The sequence below is a fragment of the Ursus maritimus genome, unplaced genomic scaffold (assembly GCF_017311325.1).
Source record: "Ursus maritimus isolate PB19 unplaced genomic scaffold, ASM1731132v1 scaffold_8, whole genome shotgun sequence".
Taxonomy (NCBI): Eukaryota; Metazoa; Chordata; class Mammalia; order Carnivora; family Ursidae; genus Ursus; species Ursus maritimus.
Window position 1 is genome coordinate 23,635,571 of NW_024426996.1, and position 25,657 is coordinate 23,661,227.

Sequence of the window (25,657 nt, forward strand, 5' to 3'; positions counted from 1 at the left end):
TTGCTACTGAAAATCATCTTCTTGAATCCCCTCCAGGCCCCAGTTAAACTCTCTGTCTGGACCCAAGTGGACGGCTGGGGCGGGGAGCGGCGGGAGGCCCGCAGCGTTCAGCGCTCTCGGGACCCGGGCTGCGGCCCCCGCGGGAGGGCTGGGAGCCGGAAGCGCGGTTGCGAAGCGGCACCCGCTGCTCTCCCGCGGTTTGCGGTCGGGAGGGACCGGGCGGGGCCGGCCGCGCAGCGGGCTCCGCCTACAGCGCTCTGGGCACCGCCCCGACTCCTCCTCCGCCCGCCCGGCACCGGGGCCCCAGTCAGCGGCGGTCCTAGTTGCGGCCGCTGGAGCCCGAGCCATGGGGCCCGCGGGGCCGGGAGCGCGCCCGGGGCTGGCGCTGCTGCTACTTCTGGCCGGGGCCGAGGTGTTGGCCGCCGCCTCGCCCCCAGCCCCTCCGCTCTTCAACGTGAGCCTGGACGCGGCGCCCGAGCTGCGCTGGCTGCCCGTGCTGCGGCACTTCGACCTGGACTTCTTGCGCGCCACGATGGCGCACATCCTCGGGTGAGCGCGGCCGCGGGGCCGGAGCCGCGGGGCACCGCCTGCGGCCGTAGTCCGCGTGCCGGAAGGCCAGATGCGTGCGGCCACCTGGGCTGTAAACCGAGCCGCTCTACCCCTCCCCGCCCTCTGCCACCGTCTAGCCCTCCACCCCAGGCTCCTGACCCGCCGCCTCAGCAGTGTGCAGGCTCGGCGGAGACCAGAACTGGCATTCGTGGCCGCCCTGGGAAGTGTGGGGCTTGAGGATGGTCGGAGCGGCTGGTTTGACCTCCAAGTTCGGTGTCACCAGAGGCACGCCCTTCCCCAGACATTCTGGGTCAGGGTGGCGCGCAGGGTGTCACCCGCCGGCTCAACGCAGAGTGGGGAACGCAGCCCACACTCTCGTTGCAGGTCTGGCGAGTCTGCCAGGTCCGCCCCTTTGGGGACCACACTCGCTCGCCCTACCTCCCTTTCCGAGTTTCCTTTTTTCCCTGCGGGATGCTGCGGGTTGGGTGAGGCCGAGCCTGGGCTGTCGGCCCTCTGGGAAAGGGAGGGACCTAGCACCCCTAAGGATAAGAGCTTCAGGAACCACCCCAACACCCATAAACACACAGTCGCACCCCTTCGACCCCTGAGCAGATCGAACACCCTCGTGGTTCTTCGTTTTTAGGAATAAGGTCCCCAAGTGGGTCCACGCGTTGATTGGGAAGGTGGTCGAGCAGCTGGCGCGCTTCCTGCCCCAGCCCTTCACCGACGAGATCCGTGGCATGTGCGAAGTCCTGAACTACAGCCTGGCTGACTGCCTGCTCCTCAACCTGGCTTACGAGTCCACCGCGTGAGTGTTCCACACTAGCGTGGATTAACTGGGATTTACCAGGGACTCCTGCCACACCTGGCTGGGAGGAGACATAGTTCCAGTGTGATAAGAACTGGGTGGTGACTGGGCTGCCCAAAAACCTCCGGTGCTTCCTCTTTGCCTCTCTGGGTAAATCTGAGCAGCAGACCATGAGCTTCCAGAAGGAAAGCTGCTTCTCTGACCTCAACATTGAATGTCTCTACCCGAAGCCCCTCTTTCTCCCTCCACCAATTCAGGTAGTACTCCACTTTCCAAACTCTACTCAACATGTACGTTAACAGGAAGTTTTTAGAACTAACCCCACTCTCAAATGGACCGTCTAGGTAACCCCCTGACCCTGCACCCTTATAGTGCAGGCGGACGTCCCAGCACTCATTTGTCCCCCTGCATTTATCTCTGCATGTTTGTCATGGCTGGAGATCCTGACTTCTCTTTCGGAGTTTGTCTCTGCCAGGGTTGGGGTCACAGGGAACCCTGTTCTGGCTAATAGAGCCAGTATTTGGTAGGCAGAGTGGGCAGGATGAAATAGCACACAAAAGCGAAAGCACTTAAGAGTGTGTAGTTGATCCCAGGCAAAGTGCAAAGGGAGTCGTAAGTCTTATTGGCTCAGTAGTAGGTCCTGGAAGTAAGAGAGGTTTGACCTGGTTTCTGCCTTCAGGACTTACTGTTTTGCCACCAGACCAGCCTTATCTAGTGACATACTTAATAGCTTTTGGCTGCCAACAGATATGGGGGGAAAAAGGGTTCTTAGGATAAGGCAGTTTTACTGCCCCCTGGTATCTTCCCTGAATCCCTGGGCAGGATACGTTAAGAAGCACGGAGTGCCTTCCTCTTTAGGGAAATGTTTAAAGACACATGAGACACGGACTTGTTAAATTAACATGCTTTTCAATTGAACCAAGTTAATTTTGCCATTCTTCATCTCCTACCCCCGTCTTCTTCCCATTCTGACATGTGGCTTTCTCAATTAAAAAAAAAGTTTTACTTCCACTTTTTTTGTTGTTGTTGTTGGAGTCTACTGTATTCACGCAGATTTAAGCAACAGTTCTAATAAAAACATCCTAAGTTTTGGATTTGATGTTAAGGTATATATGGAATTGCCTGACAACAAAAAGCACCATCAGACGCCATTAGAATTAACAAAATGGGGGGGGGGGGTGGTGCCTGGGTGGCTCAGTTGGTAAAGCAGAGTTAAGCTCCTTCATCTCAGGTCATGATCCTGGGGTCCTGGGATTGAGCCCTGCTCAGCAGGCAGCCTGCTTGTCCCTCTCCTCCCCGGCTTGTGCTCTCTCACTATCTCTGTCACTATCTCTGTCTCTCTCTCTCAAATAAATAAATAAAATCTTAAAAAGAATTAACAAAGGAAATGTTCTGTTCACATTTCTGGTGTGAGGCTTTTTGAATCAGAATAATACTGGCTACCCTTCACTGAGCCTACTAGGTGCCAGGCCCTGGAGATGGTTAGTACCTGTTGTGAGGAAACCAACCTTCGGAAGGGAAAACTTGCTGAAAGTCAGCAGCCTGGTGAGTGCTCAGAGCTGCTGCTGAAAGCTGTGTCTGCAGGGCACTGCAGTCCCTCCCCTAAAGCCCACAGGTCCCCTCCTGGCCCTGTGCTTGTGGGCTACCTCATGCTAAAATATTTGGCTTAAGGGGCGCCTGGGTGGCTCAGTCAGTTGGGTGTCCTACTCTTGATCACAGCTCGGGTCCCAATCTCAGGGGCATGAGTTCAGGCCCCACGTTGTGCTCCATGCTGGGCGTGCAAGCTACTTAAAAAAAAAAACAAAAAAAAACCTACTTGGCTTGACATGGAAATATTATTGTCTTGCCAGTTTTGAAAAGTTGTCTGGGAGAGACCCCATAAACTTCACGTTAGCCACTTCCAGTGTTTGACATCAACTCTTTGAGGACCAGAAAGCTTGGAAAAAATTAAAAACTAACCAAACTTCCTTTTTTAAACAAACAAACAAAAAAAAAGTAAATTTATTTTCTCCTATTATAAAAGTAATATGCAGTCATTATAGAAAATTAGCAAATACAGAAAAATAGAAAAAATTAACCACAATTCTGTTACTTGGAAATGACCAACAGCCCTTCAGGATACTTCCTCTTGGTTTCATTTGTGTGGATGTACATCTCTTTCCCCAGAACTGGGCGTGCTTTATATATTCTCAGAAGAAACACTTAGATGTCTTAACAAACCTCTTCCTCTTTTCCACAAAATACTTCTCTCCAGCTGGGAGTTCTTTAATTTTTTTTTTTTTAATTTTTAATCTATTTGAGAGAGAGAGCATGAGCAATGTGGACAGGAGCAGAAAGGACAGGGAGAAGCAGACTCCCTGCTGAACAGGCAGCCCGATGGCCCCAGACAGGCACAACAGACCTGGACAGACCCCGACAGACCCGGGGCTCGATCCCAGGACCCCGAGATCATGACCTGATATGAAGATACACACTTAACCGACTGAGCCACTCAGATGCCCCCGCTGGGAGTTCTTAAAAGATCCTTTTCTCTTATTAGCTCTGTGCAGGGAGCCCTGATGGGGACAGGGAGACTGCCAAGCCCTTAAAGAGTTGACTGTTTTCTGTAAGAGGACAGACTTGAAACATTTGTGAAACAGAATGATTTAGTGCCATTGTACATGCTCTGAGAAATTCATAGAAGAGAAGTGAGTTTGAACTAGCTTTCAATGGTATGTTAAATAGACTGCATACTGCCAAACAGAGGAATAAGCAAAGTTCACAGGTCTAGCTGAGCCAATGGGTCAGTTTCAGATTGATTGATTTAAAGATTTTATTTATTTATTTGAGAGAGAGAGAGAAAGAGCTAGAGAGAACACAAGTGGGGGGAGAGGGGAGAGAAGCAGGCTCCTGGCTGAGCAGGGAGCCCGATGAGATGCGGGGCTTGATCCCAGGACCCTGGGATCACGACCTGAGCCTAAGCAGCACTTAATGAGCTGAGCCACCCAGGCACCCCTCAGCTTTAGATTTAGGATGAAATTCTCTTTCGATATGTTTTCAGTGCCATGTGGGCTGAGGGCAACGGTCTAGAAACACCGAGTGAACACTGGTGAGTTGTGTCCCGTTGTGCATCCATGTGCTTGACAAGGATCACCTATCATATGTATCCATTATAAGGAGAAGCATTGTTTGGCTCTAAGGATTTATTTTTTAAATGAAACCTCATTGCCCTTTATCTTATTTTTCTCATTCATTCATATTGTACTTTTCTGTTTTCTCAGATTCTGCACCAGTATTGTGGCTCAAGACTCCAGAGGCCACATTTACCATGGCCGGAATCTGGATTATCCTTTTGGAAATTTCTTGCGCAAGTTGACCGTGGATGTGCAGTTCTTAAAGAATGGGCAGGTACAGTTTGTACACTATAAGATTCAGAAATCAGAGAGGCTTGCTAACCATAGTTAGCAATCACGAGCATGGCCTGCTGCTTAAGTGTGTTTTCCGCTTAAGGTACAGAAAACATCAAACTGGAAAAACAAAACCACAAGAGAAGTTTGTGTCCTTTATGCTTGTGGAAGGAAGGGTCATTTATTATTATTGAGCATTTACTTAAAGAGGTCAACCGGTTTTCCTTAGGGAAATCTCTACTGGAGTAAGATCAGTGGTCCACCTCAGCTCTTTCTCTGCTGTCCCGTGTTGAGGCTGCTTCTGGAATAGGGAAGGGGCAGCGTGGTGTCATGGCTACTAGAAACAGCCAACTTTGAGGTCCCACAGTCCTGGGTTTGAATTCTGCTTCTGTCACTTCCTTCTTTTGAGAACATGGGAAATTAGACACATTTTGCTGACTCCAGCTCAGAGAGGTTAATTACTTTATGGAGGTAGTACTAAAGGTTGCATGAAGTAATCTATGCAAAGCATGTGATAAATGCTTGGTAAGTAGTGGCCAGATAATAAATGGTCCTTCACTCTATAAGTATGATTGACCCACAGCACTCTCCTAAGTATGATCTTTAAGAAATTATACTTTGATCACTTTATTTTCATCATAAAAATACAACCTAATTTGTACTGTTTTCACATTCCTGGGTAAACATCTGGAGAGAGAGCCTTAGTCAATGTTCATTGAGTACACAAAGCATGGTACTGCCATGTAACAGCATGCCAAAGCCAGATTTTGGCTTTGGGGGACACTGTTTAAGGACAAGGACTATATTTCATATGTTCTTCACGTTTAGGGGTTGAGTCACAAATACTACAAACTCATTTATTAAATGCGTACTTGGTCATCTGCTTTTACAAACACAAACTTTTTCTCATAAAAATTAAAACAATACAGAAATACTTAAAGTGAAAGTTTCTCATTTTTCCATTTCATTCCTTTACTTCGCCGCAGGTAACAATTTGGTTTATAGCTGAAGAATTACTTCAAAAATGGTTTTAAGTGGCAACAACAATGGAATATGCACACATACTAAATTCCCAAAGGAAATCTGCTAAAATGTTAGCAATTATTACTGGATGATGGGACAATAATTACTTTCATTGACTACTTTATGCTTTTCTCCATTATCTACAATAAGCAGAAATTCTTCAAAGTAGACAAAGGAATAAATGCAGTAAAAATGAATTATTTCAACAGTTTTCTCTAGAACTCACCCTTTAAAAAAAAAGATTTTATTTATTTATTAGAGAGAACAAACAGTGGGGAGGGGCAGAGGGCAGAAAAGGAGGCAGACTCCCTGCTGAGCAGGAAGCCCACTGCAGGGCTTGATTCCAGGACCTGGAGATCATGACCAGAGTAGAAGGCAGGTGCTTAACCAACTGAGCCACCCAGGCATCCCTAGACCTCACCCTAACTGTTAATACTTGTTCCTGTGTGTCCTGGAGCGCCCATGAAAAATAGTCTGCTGGTGTGGCTTGACTTCTTAGTGCCTAGGTTATTATTACCAAATCCAACAGTGTACACTTGAGTATCGTCTTTATGCTAAGGGCTCATGGCCAAGAAATTGTTTTGGTAAAATAAGGACAGGTTATCCACAAAATAATTAATCTTTTATTCTTGAATGTTGTTCATAATTTTTAAAGTATTTTCGCATACCATTCTTCCTTAGATCCTCACCACAGCCCCTGAGTGGGCACAGATCAACATTTTCATCCTCATTTTCCCGGGGGAGAGGCAGAGACCCTACATGGAGGACGTGGCCCCAGCCCACGTGGGGGAGATGTGGCAGAGCCAGGACCAAAGCCCCATGGCTTTCTTCCCCCCAAACTCAGGCTTAGACTGTGATTTAGAGTCTCTTGCTGCAGCTAGGGGTCCGTTTATATTAACCGGCTTGGCAGAGACAGTGGAAAGCGTAGACATTTAGAAATAAAGACAGGTTTTCAGAGCCGCAGGATAAAAGGGCTTGCAAATTATACCCCAGAATCATTTATAATTACGTATTATCAAATATCTTGGAAACTACAGTGTGATTTTGATTTTCAAACTTTAATTTGCTCTGCCCTTCAAGAGTGATCCTAATATGAGCATCAGAGTGTGATGTGAATGAAGTGACAGTATAATTACTTTTTTTTTCTTCATGTAATTATATTCCTTAAAGGCTTTAGCAGTGAGGTAGAATTATGCCCATTTTACTGCTGTGAATGGAAGTGGGGAGAATTCACAGAAAGACCTCAATGAGCCAGGAAGAAGTCATTTATAAAACGAAGGCCGGGGGCGCCTGGGTGGCTCAGTCATTAAGCATCTGCCTTCGGCTCAGGGCGTGATCCCGGCGTTCTGGGATCGAGCCCCACATCGGGCTCCTCCTCTAGGAGCCTGCTTCTTCCTCTCCCACTGACTCTGCTTGTGTTCTCATTCTCGCTGGCTGTCTCTCTCTCTGTCAAATAAATAAATAAAATCTTAATAAATAAATAAATAAATAAAATGAAGGCCACTGCATTTTTTCTTTGTGATTTAGCCATCTTAAATTATTTTTACAACCAGATGAAGCAGAAATAAATGATTAAAAAGATTGCAGACTTAAGATTCAGCTTTTTTTTTTAAGATTATTTATTTATTTATTGGAGACAGCATGACTGGGGGGGAGGGGCAGAGAGAGAGAGCAGGGTCCCCCCAGAGCAGGGAGCCCAATGTGGGGCTCGATCGCATAACCCTGGGGTCATGACCTGAGCCGAAGACACATGCTTAACCAACTGAGTTACCCAGGCACCCCTAAGATTTGGCTTTCTAAAGAAAAATATTAACCCACACCTAATTATTTCTCAAAATAAAAAATATTGGTTAGCCTTTATTGAACAGGCACATTTTAAGTATCTCTTTAAGAAATGAAATCTGGTATTTGCAGTAACTGCTACAGCGTGATTTTTCTGCTCATAGTCATATAGTGGTAGTGGTATCTTGCAGTCATTGGTGCTTGTTACCTTTCTTGAAGGTGGAAGTCATCCCTATAACTCATGGGATAACCGTGAGGATTACATGTGAGATACCTGTAAAATAGTTTCTTTAATATTTAAAATTTAGATATGATTATGACTGACAAACAGTGTCACTTATTCCTCTTACCTCACAGAGCTTACAAGATGCATGATATTTGTCTCTTACGATCATGTCAACACAAGTTTTTAATCGGAGCCCATTTGGTATTTCTAGGATGGAGTTTCTCAGTCTCTTTGGGGCATGATCCCCTTTGGTGAAGCCTATGACCCCTTCTCAGAATGTCTTATAATGCATAACAGAAAATGCATGGATTACAAAGAAAACCAGTTATGTTGGAATATAGCCATTTCAATATTACACTTTTTCTTAGCACATTAAATAGTAAATTTTAGCCGTGTGCCTAATAACTCCCATGATGATAATTATGAATGGTATCTCAGGATATGTAATGAAACTATGTCAAGGTAGGTATGATAGCGTTACATATATGAAAATATCTGCTGGTGGCAGAGTCGTAGGCACTGCTGTGACTACAGGATTTGTTGCATGTATCCATTACTGAAGGAGTGAAATTTCAGTTAGAAATGAGTGAAAATAAATAAGTACCTTTTTTCCCATCCAAGATCACAGACCCACTGATTTCTATCCATGGAACTCCCAGGTTAGACCTTCCAGAAGGCTATTTAAGAGTTTTTATTATGTTGGAACTTGTAAGAAAAAAATCCATGAGTGGGACAAAACAGACAATTTCATTGTATCTTTGGTGGGAATGGCAAAATGATAACCTATCTCTTGATTTCAGGTTGCCTTCACAGGAACCACGTTTGTTGGCTATGTAGGATTATGGACTGGTCAGAGTCCATACAAGTTTACAGTTTCTGGCGATGAACGAGGTAATCAAAACAACTTCCTGAGCATTTTTAGCCATATTCCTGGTCAGTTCTATCCAGGTACTTCATTTGCTCCCCCAGCTGAACATGTAGACGAATCCGGACTACACTACGTAGCAGGGACTTCCAGCCCAGTCGGGGGAGCTGGGCAGTGTGCATATAAGCCGGGAAGATGATTTCAGGTGGTGATGAGGGCTGCAGAGAACGAAAAACAGGGGGCGCCTGGGTGGTGCAGTCGGTGCAATCAAGCATCTGACTCTTGGTTTCAGTTCAGGTCATGATCTCAGGGAAGTGAGATCAGGTCCCGGAGTCTGCTTCAGATTCTCTCTTCCTCTGCCCCTTCTGCTCGTGCTCTCTCTCTGTCTCTCAAATAAATAAATAAGTCTTTAAAAAAGAGAGAGAAAGCGAAACAGGAAGATGTGATAGAGAACGGTGGAGGGGGTGGGGCAGTTACTACAGGTCATGTGATCCGGAAGCCAGGTCTGTAGAAGCTGGGGGAGTTCTAGAAACACAACGTTCCTGGCAGATTCTAGAAACAAAAAGACGGTAGTGTGCTTATAGCATGGGAGACTGGCATTAGAGGTGGAGAGGAAGGCTGAGGCCGTGGTGAGGGTCATCATGAGGAGTTTGGATTTTAAGTGTAATGGTGCAGTGCAAGCCCTAGGAGGGTTTTAGGCCAGGAAGTGAATCACTTTGGCTGCTACCTAGAAATCAGATCATGTGGGGGTGACATGGAAGCAGAAGACTGTTAGGAAGCTATTGCAGTAATGTAGAGGCTACATGATGACGTCGTACAGGCAACAGCTATAGATAGAGCACTCTACAGCTTACTGGGCACTTTCTGGTCAGTTTTCTCCGTAGACCTTCACGACCGTCCTGTTAGGCAGGGCTGATAGTATCAACCCCGCTCATGATGCGGCGGAGGAAGCTGAGGCTGGGAGGTGAAGTGACCGCTGGCAAGTGGAAAGGTGGTTCTCAAACTGGTCTCCCGAGTCCTGGCCCAATTGCTCTGTTGGTTATACGACCCCGCTGCCATTCCCCAGGTCTCAGGGGACATCAGTGAGTTCCACAGAGCATGGGAAACCCGGAGGTCGGCAAGCACTTGTCTCTGTCCTCAGGAACTTGCAGCTGAGCTAAGAAGAAAGACATCGCGTTTAGTGTTGGTCATTGGATGACCCTGCTTGACTTCACGTTGCTGTTTCCTTGGTTAGGTCTGTTCTTGCCTTTTTACATAAGGCTTTAACAGGAGGCTGCTGGCTGAGCATAGATCAGTGTCCTGTAGTCAGTTCTCTATCCTAATGGGTTTCTTCAGCATCTTCTCAAAAGTCAACTATGAGCGAGACTGATGCTCTCGTTTTTGAAAAGATGTATTTATTTACTTTAGAGAGAGAGAGAGAGAACAGGGGACAGGGGTAGAGGGAGAGAGAGAATCCTCTCGCAGACTCCGTGCTGAGTGAGGAGCTGAACACGGGGCTTGATCCAAGACCCTGAGATCATGAGCTGAGCCAAAATCAAGAGCCGGATGCCTGACTGACTGAGCCTCCCAAGTGCCCCATTGTGAGACTGATTCTCAACAAATGGTACTCAAACCACAGATGACAGTTACCAAGGTTTTACACAGAATGTCTGTAAACAAGTGTGTGTTTAAAGGCTGGGCTTTGTTTCCATCCTTTTGTGACTCAATTGTTTAATAATTGGTTAGTAGAACCACTTAGTAGGTTTGAGCAGTTTAAAAATAACTGAGTTCTTCTGTGAATACTGTCAAACTGCCTTTTTAATGCTTAGTTTATCCTTATTTTAATGAAAACTAGTTCTATTTTAGTCTGCTGAGATTGAGTCAAAATGCCCAAACAATAAGGTACCATGTGCCGGTTAATAGAGATAAGAGATTCAATTAGGTTTCTGGACATTATGGAGAGTGCTAACAGGGCCTCTGAGCACCCCCTCACACCCCCGGGAAAAGGCAGGGATAGGAGGGGGACCAACAAATGGCGTAGAGTTTGGGGAGGCTTCACCAACCACCCAGCAGGTAAGATCTCAGACTCGAGAGCCAGCCTGCCCGGCTTCTGTGTCGGGCTGTCACTTGCTGGCTCGGCGACCGCCACTGCGGGGCTGACCCTGTGCTTCAGTCTCCTCACCTGGAAAGCAAGGGAGGAGGAGGAAATGCTTCATGAATGTGAAGCTGCCAGAGCGGCCGCAGTCGGGACCGTGGAGCACGTGCTGCCATTGTCCCATCTCCGGGCCTGACCTCCCAGCCCCAGAGTAGAGTACCCAGCCACCTTCTCAGCCTCTCCACTTTGATGGCTGCTCGGGGTCTCACCCTGGGCATGCTTACCCAGATCTCTTGCTTTTTTCTTTCCCTCCCCCACCCCTTTTTAACAAAGATTTTATTTATTTATTTGAGAGAGAGAGGGAGCACAAGCACGGGGAGGGGCAGAGGGAGAGGGAGAAGCCCCATGCGGGGCTTGATCCCAGGACCCTGGGATGATGACCTGAGCCGAAGGCAGATGCTTAACTGACTGAGCCACCCAGGTGCCCCTCTTTTCCCCTCTTCTTGCCCTCACTCTGCCCCTGCCCAAACCTGCTCCTCTCCTGGTTTTCCGTGTCTCAGGGTATGGCACTTCTTTCCACCGCACTGATTATACCAGAATTTTTTGACCTGTCCTTCCCTGGGTCTTAGCTCCACCACCCAAACCAGACTCCCTGCACACCCTGTCCACCTGCACCGCTCGGCTAGCTGCCGTCACACCTGTGCTGCTATAGAGGCTCGCCTGGTCTCTCGGCTTCTCACCCTCCCCTACTTTCTCTTCCCAGCAGCCGGCATGATCAGGTTGGTCCCCTGTTTAAAACCTGCACTGAATTCCAATTCACTCCTAACAACTCCAGAGTCCTGACTGACCTCAGGACTCTGCGTGGCCACCTGCTACACCTCATTTTATGCCTGTCTCCTTCTCCCTCGTTTACTGGCACCAGCATCTTTCTTTTTCTGACATCTACCAAGCTTGTCAAGGCCTTAGGGCCCTGACACCCACACCTTCTGTCTGGAATGTTCTGCCCATCTTCACTCAAATGTCTACAACTCAGAGAGGCTACCCTTAACATTCCTCTCAAAAAGAATCCTCCCTCATCACTCACATTATTCTGTCTTATTTTCTTATTACAGTTACCAAAATCTTGTGTGCTAAATGGTATACTAATTTCTTCTGTTCGCTGTTAAATTCCAAGGGTCTGGACCAGATCACCATACAGCACATAGCAGATGCTCAGTGCTTATGTCTTGAATGAAAATATTTCTTTGGAAGTAAATCCCCAACAAAGCTTTTTTAAAAGATGTTAAAAAAATAATTTTGGAGAATGACTGTAAATTTGTATTTTAAAAAAATGTGAGCTCAAATGAAACTTAAAGTTCTGAAAGGTATATTCTCTGTCGTCTTCCTAATCCTTATCGAGCCCCTTCTGTTGATAGCTACATGGTTCTGCTTTGCCTGCGATGATTAATCGAATTATTCCCTTTCACATATATCATTGCTTCTAGGCACAAAAGATTATGTATATGTAACGTGTATACAGAACATTCATGTATATACACAGAGAATATTTCCAAATCCCTGGATATTTGTATGTATATGTAAATTACATGTTTCTGTGGGTGCCATGAAATTTAAGCTTTATCTTTGAAAACTAGATGCCAGTAAAATCACTCTTCATCCACCAACTTTTCTCTCCCATCAGCTTGTACTATGGGGAAGAAATAAGATACAAGGAGTTTTAAAATGTGGCACTTGGGTAACAATTCCTATTTATGCTTATTGTCTCTTCCCCAACTCGGCAGATGAAGGCTGGTGGTGGGAGAATGTGATCGCTGCCCTTTTCCAGAGACACTATCCGGTCAGCTGGCTTATCCGCGCTGTGAGTACTTTTACTGTTGAGCCCCCCGACACCCTAACTTCATCTTCTGTGTGTTCGTGTTGTAATGTTCTGTCGTTTAACAATGTTATTTTTCATGTAAGAACTTCCTTAAAAGGATAGCATCTAAGGGTTTGCAAAATGCCTATCAACCTTTGTGGTAATGAGTATGGAAGACAAACAGAGCAGGACACTAGTTAAAATAATAGTTATAAATTTCCAGTTATAAAATAAGTCATGGGCATGCCAGGTACAGCATGGTGATAATAGTTAATAATAACTACATCGCATAATTGGAACTTGTTAAGAGTAGCTCTTAAAAGTTCTTATACAAGAAAAAAAATTTTTGTAACTATGGATCGGTGACAGATGGTGACTTACTGTGGTGATCATTTTGCAATATATGCAAATATTGAATCATTACATCGTACGCCTGAAACTAATATAATGTTATATGTCAGTCATACCTCAATAAAAAGAAATCAGTGGGAGGGACAGATTTTAATCAGTAGTGTACTGTTGTGGTAGGGAACCGTGTCCAATGTGAACTGAACTCAACTTTGATTTGTACAGAGGTGACCAGGTGTTTTAAAGGGAGAATGAGGGAATAGAGAGGGGTGTCAACAGGGGCTCAGTAGAGTCAGAGAAGTGAAAAATTACAGAAAGTGGAAAAGAGGGATCGTCCATGTCAAACCTATCTGGGATTGCTAACTGGTTCTCATCCAAGTTATCCTCCTACCCTCCTGCAAAGACTGGAAAACAGGAGCCTTATCTTTAAGCATGGGCTGGAACAAAACAGTAAATTCTTTGGGCAGTTTACTTTCTCAGGCAGGCACTAGAAGAGGGGCCAGGGTCACCTTTGGGATGTAGCCTTGAGCTGTTAGAAACTCTGTTTGTTCAAGTCGTTATAGGCCAAGGCTAAGGCTTTATCAAGGAAAAGGCTCAGAGGAGCCTAGCCAAAGTTTGGTCAACCAGAGACTCTTTGTTACAGGCCACAGTTTTAGCCAATAGCCTTATCTTGATAACTGATGGAGATAAGAGACCACAGTATGCTTTTCTGCAGATAAAAATGTATCCTCCTTTAAGATTCTCCATTGCAAATATCCAAATTAGCAAAACAAAGACATTAGAGAGTAGTTCTGCACACGGTAGAAAGTTTGCTTTGTATGACCTATTAGACTGCGGAGTTCCAGGCCACGTATAAATTGTGATTTGACCACATTTGGTGCAGAATCTGGCCCTGCCCAGCTTTAGCCTTTTTGGACCTTCTTCGCCTTGCTCTAAATGATCTTCGTCCTTCTGGACTCGGAGTTCTCCTCAGCTTCTTACCTGGGTACTTCCTAAATATGTTGACAAACTGTGTATCCTTCATACCTTTTTAAGATGACCTCTAAAACTTCTCTTTTTTTTTTTTTTTTTTTTTTAAGATTTTGCTTTTAAGTAATCCCTACCCCAACATGGGGCTCGAACTTACAACCCTGAGATCGAGAGTCCCATGCTCTACCAACTGAGCCAGCCAGGCACCCCTAAAACTTTTCATCGTAAGATTAAAAAGCGGCAAAAAAATCCAGTGTATTTCAAATGTTGCCATTTAAAAACGAAACTAGAATTAAATCTATCCAGTGGAATCTAAATACCAAAATGATTTTTAAATGTTTTAGATAGAATTTACATACAGTGACGTGCAGGGATCTGTGTCTTGACCATTGTGCACCTATTTATCCTCTCATGTAGGCACCAACAAAACAAGATACAGAACATTTCCAAGTCCCTGGAAATTTCCCTCCTGTTCCCTTCTCGCCAATTCCTCACCTCTGACACCCTCCTCTAATGAAACCACTCTTTGACCTCTGTCACCACAGACAAGTTTGCCTGTTCTAGAATATGTATAAATGAAATCCTAGAGTACGGACTCTCTCTTTCACTCCACCCAGTGCTTTTATAATTCATCCATGTTGTTTGTATCACTCACTCGTTCATTTTTATTACCGAAGAATATTCCGTTGTGTGAATATGCCACAATTTATTCATTTTCCTGTTGATAGACACTGGGTTGTTTCCAGTCTTGGGCCATTATGAATAAGCCTGCTATAGAAACCCTTGTACAAGGCGTTTAGTCAGCACGTATGTCCCCTTCAGTTGAGTCAATGCTTAAGAGTGGAATTGCTGGGTCATAAGGTAGGTGTGTACTTAACTGAGGCATGGTGACGTACAATTCACATGCCGTACCATTCATCTATTTAAAGTATACGACTCCCTGGTTTTTAGTATAGTCAGAGAGTTGTGAGCCTTCTCTACAATCAATGTTAGAACATTTGCATTTCCCTAAAAAGAAATCCCATACCCATGAGCAGTCACCGCCAGTTCCCATCATTTCCTGAGGCAGACAGATAAGGTGCATGACCCACCCTGCCTCTGCCACCTGAATGAAACCAGTCGCCACCGCCTTCCGTATTTCTTACTGATGTTCTTTAGCTCTTTTCTCATAGGATTCTGTTAGAGGCCACAAATTCCTTGGTAGTTCTTGCAGGATGGCGTTGGTGACATGAAACAATGTTCCGTGACTGCTGTTGCCTCCCTTTATAATTTTGCCGAGTTTAGAACAAACCAGTTCAACCCTAAATACCTCACCCTTAACAGCAAGGGTGGCAAGGGTCCACAAAGCCCTGCCTCGGGGTGATGGTTTATGGCGCTGAATGATGGCGCCTTTGCAGACGCTAATATTTTGAATTGTTCTTTTGTTTGACTTTACCCCCACCCCTGACACTGTGCCTCGGCAGTATTCAGGATGGGTGAGCAGAAAACGTACTTGCCAAAAGTGGTGAAGAGTAATTTTGAAGATGCAGGTGGGAAGGGCAGGCCCTTCCGCAGGACGTTCTTGAGCAGATCAGCTGGAGCAAGGAGCACCTGTGGAAGCTGAAGACGTGGAAAGCGATCCCTTAACTGTCCATGCCACAGACCCTGGAAGTCTTCCTGAACCCCGGGGGTATCTGAACACCCTGCTCACTGCGCTGCTGTGGCATGCTGTCTTTCATCTCCAAGCCTTCGCTCAACTATTCCATTGAGCCAGAACTGTCTTCCCCACCCCCACACCCAACCCACAACCACCACTTTCACCAGCCTGACTTCCCTATGTCCCTTTGGCCTCAGCTTGTGCGGTACCTCCCTGGGATGCTCCCTTGATGCCCTGGGCGAGGGTGGGTCCCCTGCTATGGCTTTTATAGCAACTGCTTCTCCCATGGTGACACTCCGTACATTGTGTCACCACTGCCCGTTGACTTGCCTGTCATTCTGGGAAATTTGGAGTGAACAAGGTTAGGTCAGTCATAGTCACTGCTCTGTCCGCACACCAGCACAGTGCCTAGCACATAGTAGGTATTCAGAAGGGAACTGTTGAAAGAACAAATGAATGAGGAAACATGGGAGTCCTTTGTGAAGGTGACCTGCCTAGAAAGCATGTGGCCCGTGGTTGGTGAGGCAGGCCTAGAACTTGTCAACGGTTCTTCCCTTTTGTGAGAAAAGTCCTGCTGCTGTTGGCTCCCCACTGAGATTCCTTCCACCTCGGGAGCCCTGATGACAGGAGGATAAGGTCAGAGCGGTTTAAGATGGTAGCCATGGCTTAACGTATCAGGAGAATGGGCTGCGGCCCATTTGTCCGTCAGTTGGTGTGGGTAACTGCCGTGGGTAATGGTGCTAATGCAGGTGTTTCTTCTTGTTCAGACCCTGAGCGAGTCGGAAAACTTTCAAGCAGCTGTGTATAAACTGGCCAAGACTCCCCTTATCGCTGATGTTTACTATATTGTCGGTGGTACGTCTCCCCGGGAGGGAGTGGTCATCACGAGGAACAGAAATGGCCCAGCAGACATTTGGCCTCTAGATCCTTTAAATGGAGCGTGAGTAGAATTAAGACTCTGGTCATTTTGTATCAATAATGTTTTTCAACTGGTGAAACGAGAGGTATTTTTTTGTTTTTATATATTTTTTTCTTTAGCTATGTGCCGAATGACCTCGGGTAAGACAAGATGATGTGCTCTGTTGTAGGTGGTTCCGGGTTGAGACGAATTACGACCACTGGAAGCCAGTACCTAAGAAGGATGACCGAAGGTAGGCCTCGATACACTTCCTGGCTTACGGTGTTTTCTTGGGGTCAGGAGAATGTGCCCTTCCTATGAGAAGAACTGGAGAGGACTACAGGTACTACCCCTTCCCAGAAAACGTACCTGGGCCTCCCCAGTGTCTTGGCCGGGACGGTGTAGTGTAGTGGGAGTGTGGGGGAGGGCCACTTGGCAGTTGGGTGGGTGTTGGAGGGTAAGGTTGGCCCTGGCCTCAGGCTCAGGTGCCCTATATCCTATACACCGCTAGCTCGGCTAATGACACCCTGGGTGGCTTCTTATGCCTCTGCTTACGCAGCTATAAAAGAAAGTGGTAGGACAAGAATCACGGTTTTCTATGTAAGACTTTTTTGGAAGGAAAACATTTCCCTTAAATAAATAAACAAACCAGTCAGGGCTTTCTTTGGCCCTTCTAATTTTGAACATTTTATAAGTCCGTGCATCCCCAAGCAGCAGGTAGTTAGGTGTTTCCTCCTGGCTTTACTGCCCCACGTGTTTGGTGGCAACTGTGTAATTTCGTCGCAGTACATTTTCTCCTTCCCACCTTCCTGGAGCAGACGGTGCCGGGGGCCTGACTGGTGAATTAATTTTACCAGGGTGGTCTGAGACCGGGCAAGAAGCATGTTCGGGAGCCGGAATCTGCTTTCATGAAAGGGAGACAATTCAGCTGGGCCTTGTACGGAGGCTCCCAGCACGAGAGCTGGTGGCATTCAGGGTTTCCTAAAGTGCCAAGTAACCTCTGACCCTTCTCCTTACAGGACACCTGCCATCAAAGCCCTTAATGCCACGGGCCAGGCAAACCTCAGCCTGGAGACGCTCTTCCAGGTAACTTACCGTGCCGTGATGACCAGCGTTTACCCAGGGTGTTTGCTGTCTTTGTTAATAGTGATTAAAAAGAAGAAAAGAAAAGAATCTTCTCTGAAATCAGGCAAAGGTGGTAGATGAAGTGTTGGAGTCAGTTTCACCTGGTTGAAAACGTTTTTAAAAAGTCCGATGACATTTTGTGAACTCGTTTCAGTATTGTTAAAGTATCCCTCTTCGCCTAGGTTTTTCTGCCTGTTAAAGACACAGCTGTACATATGTTCATTGTTTAAAAGGAGAAAGGATTCAAAAGTCTGTAGCTCTGTCACCCCAAGACACGCTAGAGTGTTAGGTAGTTTTATTCTTCCTATAGATATTTTTCTACCTTTTAATAGTCTTTGTAATATGATCTTTTTCCCATGCAGGTTTTGTCAGTGTTTCCAGTTTATAACAAGTAAGTGACATGTTCAACGCATCTGTTCATACATCACCCAGAATGGGGGACTCACTCCCGTACTCTTTGGCTGAGTAGGGTTCTGGGGGCCTCTATGGGTCAGGCTTTCTAGGTGCTGTCGGTACAGCAGTGAACCAAACCGAGTCCCTGCTCTCATGGGACTAGCATTCTGCCGGCGGGGAGTAGGGAGGAGGCGGGGAGGGGCTCATAAACAAATATATCATAAGTCAGGTGAGAAGTCCATGAAGAAAAACAAAGGTAAGGAGGATAGAGTGATCCAGAAGGAGGAGGGCAGTGATGTGTTCATCGTAAGTCAGTCTGGTACTGGGACTGCCTCCCCCGATTATGAGCACCTTAATTTCACTCTGTTGGAACTAAACTTTAGACACCGTTGGCTTCCCTTTAACTTCCTGAGACGTTCTGTCACCACCATGCTCGGTCTACGGATAATTCAGCATCGAAGCTGTTGTTTCTCTTTTAGCCTGTACCCTTGATAGGAGCATTCTGTGAGCGGTGGCTTCTTGCTCTGTGGCCCAGGGTTTGACCCACATTGTCCCCTGACGTGAACCCCTGGGCCGAAGCTCCTCCTCTCACAGGAAGCTCTTCATTAAACCTGAGAGGCAGCCACGAGACTTGGACAGGAACCTCTGAAGGTCCCCTGTCACCATAAAAGCCAAGCTGCCTAGGCCAACAGCCTGCTCTCCTTGTCTCCTCAAGGTGGTGCTTCTTTGCCTTACCGGCTCCTAGGATTAGCTCCTCAGGGCTGCAGACACCTTCTTTTGCTTGTGAGGTGGGGCTTAATTTAATACAACGACAGAGGAAGCATCTGCGAGTCAAAGCAGCTTTATGTCCTTCTTTTCCTTCAGTATGTTCCCAAACCCAGCATTTCCTACCTTCTCGTTGTATCTGCTTTCTCCAAGGCAAGAATACCAAAGTGGTCCTCTTCAGGAAATAGCCTGACACAGACAAAACCTGTAAAGCGATTTTTAGTTTCAAATACCCAACTGATTTTTTTTTCTTTGAAATGAGCCTGGTTTACACAAACACAACACGGTTTTCCTGATGGCCTCTGGAATAACTTTTGTATACAGGTACTTAAAGACTCCTTAGCTCTTATGACATTTTCAAAACTGGTGGTGGTCTTTTCATTTTGTACCATAAGAGGAATATATCTTCAAATTGTCCCTTTGAAAGTTTTTTTCTGTAAGTAGGGCCTGATAAAAAGATTAGCACGAAAAAATTCATTCTATAGACTATATTCTGACAGCCAATACAGAAAAACAAATTAGTCAGTACTTTGCCCCTCGAACAAATGAGCTTTTGGGTAACAATGCTATGCTACCAGACTGGCTCTTTGGGTGGGGAGTGCAGCGTGGGGCCACCCAAAAATAAATCAAAGACCCCCCCTGAATTGTAGCATTTATTGACTTCCATAGTGTAAATATTCCCACCTGGCCTTTTTCAGGCTTATGATTGATTGACTTCTAAACTTCCTGCGTGGGTAACAATTGGCTCTACCAGCCTGTAGGAGCCGTCTCCACCACACAATTGACTGTATCCTTTCCAGTATGGCACAGTTTTGCCCTTCTAATATTCATTTTAAAAAAAGGGGTGTTCCTTTTTGTATGTTCTTATAGTTTTTATAATAATTATATAAATTATTATATCTTTTAAAAATTAGTATTAGTATTGAAATAAAATATATAAAATATATAAAAATATTTTTTTTAAAGATTTTAGTTATTTATTTGAGAGAGAGAAAGCAGGAGCAGGGGGAGGGGCAGAGAGAGAGGGAGAGGCAGGCTCCCTGCTGCAGGGCTGGAGCCCAGGACCCTGAGATCATGACCTGAGGTGAAGACAGATACTTAACTGACTAAGCCACCCAGGCACCCCAATAGTTGTTATATTTTTTGAAAGCATTGACCATGCTGTCAACAGCTCTTATAATTTTAAATAGGTACACATAGCCAATTGAATATATTGTGTACTTGAGTTAAGCATTCTCCAGTTGTTAGTTTTTCCTCTGTTAAAACTCTTAAACATATTTGTACATGCCCCCCAACCCCCCTGCTTTTGGATTACTTTCCCTGGCTGAATTCCCAGAAGTAGGGTTACTGAGTTAAAGGCTATGAATGTTTAAATGGCATATGAAATGTTTTGTTGAAATAGAATTGTTAGAAATTTTAAGTAGTTAACCAAGTAATATTTTTCTCTGTTGTGTAGTTGAAAACCCAAGAGGAACTGCATTTATTATTTTATTAAGATTTATTTATTTTAGAGAGAGAGGGTGCACAAGTGGTGGGGGGGTTTGAAGAGGGAGAGAGACAGAGGGGAAGCAGACTCCCCGCTGAGCAGGGCTGGATCCCAAGACCCTGGGATCTTGACCTGAACTGAAAGCAAGAATCAACCGACTGAGCCATCTAGGTGCCCCGAGGAACTGCATTTAAAGGATATTTACCACTGAGCCAGAATTAACATAGATCCCTGACTCTCATGCCCTTTCCTTGTAATGATTCCTGGCTAGGAAGGCTGTTCACTGTGCGAAGCGAACAGAAAGAAATTGCAACAGAAACAGTTAGCTCAATGCTGCCCCCTTGTGCTGTTCTACAAACTTACACTCACCTGCCCTAGAACTCCATCCTCTGATGTGGCTGTAAGCAGAGAAACTATTGAAACAGGAGAACAGAATTATGAGCAAAGTAAATAAATAGCTGAAGCCCTTCTTCAGGGAATCCCCACTACCCTTGGACGAGCTCCGCGTGCACTTACGGTGCTGTCTTCAGCCCGGTGCACAGTTTGGGCCACTACATCGTCCTAATCCTGAACAGCCCAGCTCCAGATGCTTTGAGCATGCCTCCCAGCTGGTGTCTGGAACAAGAGGTAGCTGAAGGGAGTGAGGGGAAGCGGTCCTAGTGTGCGTGTGTGCATGCGTGTGCATGCATTCCTGTTGTTCTGGTCTCTTGCTAGGCAGTCTGTTGAATAAATTACATTGTACTTTTCATCCTTAGATCTGGGTGAATGGGCCCCCTGACTTCATCCCTGAGCTTTAGAGGCTGCCCTCTGACCTTCCTCTAACCTTCCCTTGATATAAGGAATCCAGTGGGCCAGGAGCATTTGCCCTGCGTGGTCCACTGTCCTGGGTGGTGTTCTCCTGGTGGGAGTGTGTAGCCGCTGTGGACATCCTGTGCCTGGCGGGTGGCCAAGGGATGGCTTTTCCCTGGAGTGGTGCTTGAAGCCTAGATGCAAAGGCCGAGATGTCCACACACGTGCAGCTTCTGTTGTAGGGCAGAGCCAAGGGCTGAGGCCAGTGGCTGCCTCTCCCTCGTTGCCACAGCGTGAAACTCGGAGGAGTCCGAGAATTTTAAATTTGAACGTGGCCTTCCATAGTGTTGTCAAAATAGAAAGGAAGGACACCGTGTGATCACTTGAATTTTAAATTTTCAACATTCGGACATACGTGGGCTTCTATTTGTATTCTTTTCCTACGTCCCAAGGGTTAGGGAAGGGCTTGGTATTTTTTTTTTTTCCTCTTGGAATATTAGAGACAATGATATGCATATAAAAATTCCTCTCATTGCTTTCAGCTACACGGTTTATACTACAGTAATGAGCGCTGCCAACCCGGAGAAGTACACGACTAGGATCAGGAGCCTGGGTTAAAAGTAAGTAAGCACGAGTGGATTCAACCATGCTATGAAAGTTTTGCTCGTTTGTTGTTGTTTGCTCATTTGGGGACATTGGTGGGTGTGCTGGTGTTTCCCGCAGAAGATGGTAACGTCTTTAACATCTATGCATACAGAATATTCTTCTGACAGACATCTGGCAAACGGTTGTCATTTGTGTCAGGTTAATGTCACTATTCGGTATTTATCTTGAATTTGTTGGCATGAGAGCTAATCTTCTCGTGCCTAATGCCCTTTGTCCCTTACTCAAACCTATTCTCAGGGCAAGGTGTTATCTCTTAGCTGACACAGAGGGGGAAATAATTGGGAAGACTTGCGTGTCCCCAGCATAATAGTGAGGCAGGCCCAGCACCTCGACAACTTGAGAAGACAGATAGTGACGGCAGAGATCAGCTGCAGAACTTATTTCAGGCATCGGTGAGCCCATCGGTGAGGGGAAGGACATGAGGAAAAAGCAGGAGTCCTGAAACCAAACCTAGGCAGTTTTCCCTATTGCCGGGTTCTTCTAGAACTTGTCAACCTGGCCTGACGTTTTGGTCATTTGCTTATCGTGGCAGTGTTAAAAACTGGTGTTTGAATTAAGTACATTTATTTTTCTTCCTTTACAGATGATTTCTTAAAAGTGAAATTCTTGAAGAGCTGTACTTTAAAAAACAAAACCAAGTGAAAGGATTGTATTATTTTAGGAACAATACAGGTCCTTCCTCATTAGGCTTTTCAGTCTTGTCAAGCGGGGGCAGGAGGACCACTTGGCAGCTTGTACTGCTGAAGTGGGTGGTAGGCGCCTTCATTTGCTTCTCTTCATCGCTTGTGACCCTCTGTAAGCTCGGTCTGTGCTGACTGGAGCAGCTCAAGGAAAATTGGTCTCAGAGGTCAAGCCACTTCTCACCACCACATGTAGCAATGTTGTCAGACCTCAGCTTATGAAGAAATGAGCTGGCTAGGCCTCTTTGTTTCTTATGAAGTGCTTCTGGAAGATATGAGAAAGGAAAGGTTCTTCTAAAAGAAATGGAGAACTGTAGTTTGAGTAGAGCCTGTTGGAGTGTTTGTTCGTCTGAGCTTTGATCACGTGTTGCCATGGGGTGGGACTCTCACTTTTCATAATGTGTCTAATGTTTCTTTATAAAAACTGATGGGCTTCCTTTTTCTACATAGCTACTTTCTTACTGCTTTTTGAAAGCAATATGAAACCAAATTATTTCTGATTGTCACTTTTCATTAGTTAATAAAATGTTGAAAGAGATGTTGGCAAGGAGAATAAATATTTTTTCCAAGACATTGCATGTTGTGCTCTCCCTCCATTGTTATCCCCGAAGTTGTGTGGTTCTGAGCAGCTGTCCCGAGGAAGCAGCTCTCGTAGATGTTGTTTGAATGTCAGGACTCAAAGGAGGGCGCAGCTGTGTTGTAGAATTTGATTTTTTTTCACACGTACAAGAAAGAAACTTCCCTGAGGACGCAGCGAGAAAGGTTAGAATGCCCGAGCAGTGAACGGACGTGGTGTTCTTGTTTAGTGTGTCAGCAAGAACGGAGGAAGACGGGTGAGTGGAGGGGAGTGTTAGCCAGGCACCGGTCACCCTGCCTCACTCTACCCCACACCTCACTAGCGGCCCGGAATATTCATGCGGCTTCTTGGACAGCGTTGGATCCACATTGTTAAATTTCCATCATCCAATGTCCTTTTTAAAATCAAACATCAAGGGGCGCCTGGGTGGCTCAGTCGGTGAAGCGTCTGCCTTCAGCTCAGGTCATGATCTTTGGGTCCTAAGACTGAGCCCCTCGTTGGGTTCCCTGCTCAGCAGGGAGCCTGCTTCTCCCTCTGCCTCTGCCTGCCTCTCCTCCTGCTTATTCTCTCTCCTTCTCTCTGACAAATAAATAAATAAAATCTTTAAAATAAAAAAAAAATAAAATCAAACATCAAGAGTAATTTATTCTTGCCAGACATGTTAAACTATGATGGAGACTAGAAATTTCTACTCATTAGTTACTTCCATGCTTGTTTTCTAGACTACAGACTACGATCTTTGGATGGAAATTTGGGGAATAGCCTAATTTTAACCAGGCAACATGAAGGCATTGAGGACTTTTCAGCAGGAAAGTGATTTAAGTAATTGAAATCTCTGGTTGTTTTTAAGAACTGTGTTCCTTGTGCCGTGTGGTTTCACCACGATGTGTCTAGATGTAGATTTCTTGTCATTTAGCTTCTTGGGATTTGTTATGCTCTCCAAACTTCAAATTTATTTCTTTCATTCAAGCTTGGAAAGTGCTCACTCTTCTGTTGCTGTCCTACATTCTCTTCCGTCTTCTCTCCTGACCTCCCAAGTTTGTGTGTTATCACACCTTCTATCTTCTGTCTCAGCCCTCTGACATTTTGGGGGGGTGGGGGAGAATGCAGGTGTGGATTTCTCTCTCAGTGACATACTCCAGGTAATGTCTTTATTTTTTTCTGTAAAATCAGAAATATTTCTTTAGTGAATTATTGAGTTTTTAATATCAAAGATAATATTTTATTATTTATTTATTTGTTTGTTTATTATTTTTTAAAAGATTTATTTATTTATTTTAGAGAGCATGAGCCAGAGGGGTAGAGAGAGAGAGGGAGAGAGAATCTCAAGCAGACTCCCTGCTGAGCACAGAGCCTGATGTGGGGCCTGAGATCACGACCTGAGCCGAAACCAAGAGTAGGACGTTTAACTGACTAAGCTACCCAGGTGTTCCTCTTTATTTATTTTTTAAAAGATTTTATTTTTAAGTAATCCGTGCACCCAGCATGGGGCTCGAACTTGCAACCCCAGATCAAGAGTTGCATGGTCTGGGGCGCCTGGGTGGCACAGCGGTTGAGCGTCTGCCTTTGGCTCAGGGCGTGATCCCGGCGTTATGGGATCGAGCCCCACATCAGGCTCCTCCGCTATGAGCCTGTTTCTTCCTCTCCCACTCCCCCTGCTTGTGTTCCCTCTCTCACTGGCTGTCTCTCTCTCTCTGTCAAATAAATAAATAAAATCTTTAAAAAAAAAAAAAAAAAGAGTTGCATGGTCTACTGACTGAGCCAGCCAGGTGCCCCTCAAGGATAATATTTTTATTTTAGATGGGCTATTTGCTACTTTTTCAAACTGCTGGGATCTCTATGGGCTAGCATCTGTTCCTTGCTTTGGTTTTTTTGTTACACTTCTTAATCCCTACTTATTTTATACTCTACTTCTAAATTCAGTCATCAAGCCTGCCGGTGTCTCACTTGGCTGTTTGTTTTTGTTGAGTCTTCCTCATAGAAGTTTCTCTGGTGTTCCACAGTTTTGGATTGTGTTCCCTTGGAAATCCTGAAGGCCGGGGTTGACGGTACGCCGCCCAGAAAGAATGTGTCTGTTCATTTCTCAGCTGTGGTTTCTTAGAACATTCAGTATGAATTGGAGCCTCGGTTTACATTGTGTGAGGGCAAGCCTGTGGCTTCACCTTCACAGAGCAGAGCCGGCCCCTGCACAGGCTGATGTCCTCGCTCTATCTTGTGTGCGTCCCAGGCAGGGTCCCTCTATCCCCCACCTGCCAACGCAATTGTCAATGAACCCAAGGGTCTAAGTTCCTGGGACCTGCAAAGATCCTTCAGGCCACCCTGCCTCCCGGGCCTGCTCCCCTCCCAAGCTTCTCTTTGTTCCCCATCCTCCCTATATTCCCTTCATCCCCCCACCATTACTTGCTAGCTTAGCTAAGTATGCGGCATTTAAGAAAGGTGCTTGTTTATCAGCTTTAGTTTTGTAGTGGGAATGTTTTTTCAGGATATTTCTCCCTCCAGAGTATCCAGAAATCAAAGCGGTGATGAGCGATTTTTTTTAAGTTCATTCAGTGTAATTATAGAGAGTGCACTGATGGGGGCTGGTGATGGAAAAGCAAAAATCAGTTAGCTTGACATTTCAGTAGACCGGCTAAGAAGTTAAGATGGATTGCAAGGTGTGGAGACGGCCTGAATGTTCATGGACAGACGAATGGATAAAAAAGTGTGGTCTGTACAGACGCTGGAGTATTATTCAGCCTTTACAAAGGGGGCGTCCTG

At 45.7% G+C, this 25,657-nt stretch overlaps 1 protein-coding gene across 1 annotated transcript; it reads left to right on the forward strand.

Annotated features, from left to right (window-relative positions):
* Positions 1–284: 284 nt before the first annotated feature.
* Positions 285–22,894, forward strand: NAAA (N-acylethanolamine acid amidase). Its single transcript, XM_040625057.1, has 11 exons — positions 285–549; positions 1,193–1,357; positions 4,618–4,744; positions 8,575–8,665; positions 12,495–12,571; positions 16,289–16,461; positions 16,610–16,672; positions 17,439–17,505; positions 17,907–17,935; positions 21,520–21,597; positions 22,227–22,894. The coding sequence occupies exons 1-10, from the start codon at positions 347–349 to the stop codon at positions 21,593–21,595; spliced, it is 1,071 nt and encodes a 356-aa protein (XP_040480991.1). The 5' UTR covers positions 285–346; the 3' UTR covers positions 21,596–21,597; positions 22,227–22,894.
* Positions 22,895–25,657: the final 2,763 nt, after the last annotated feature.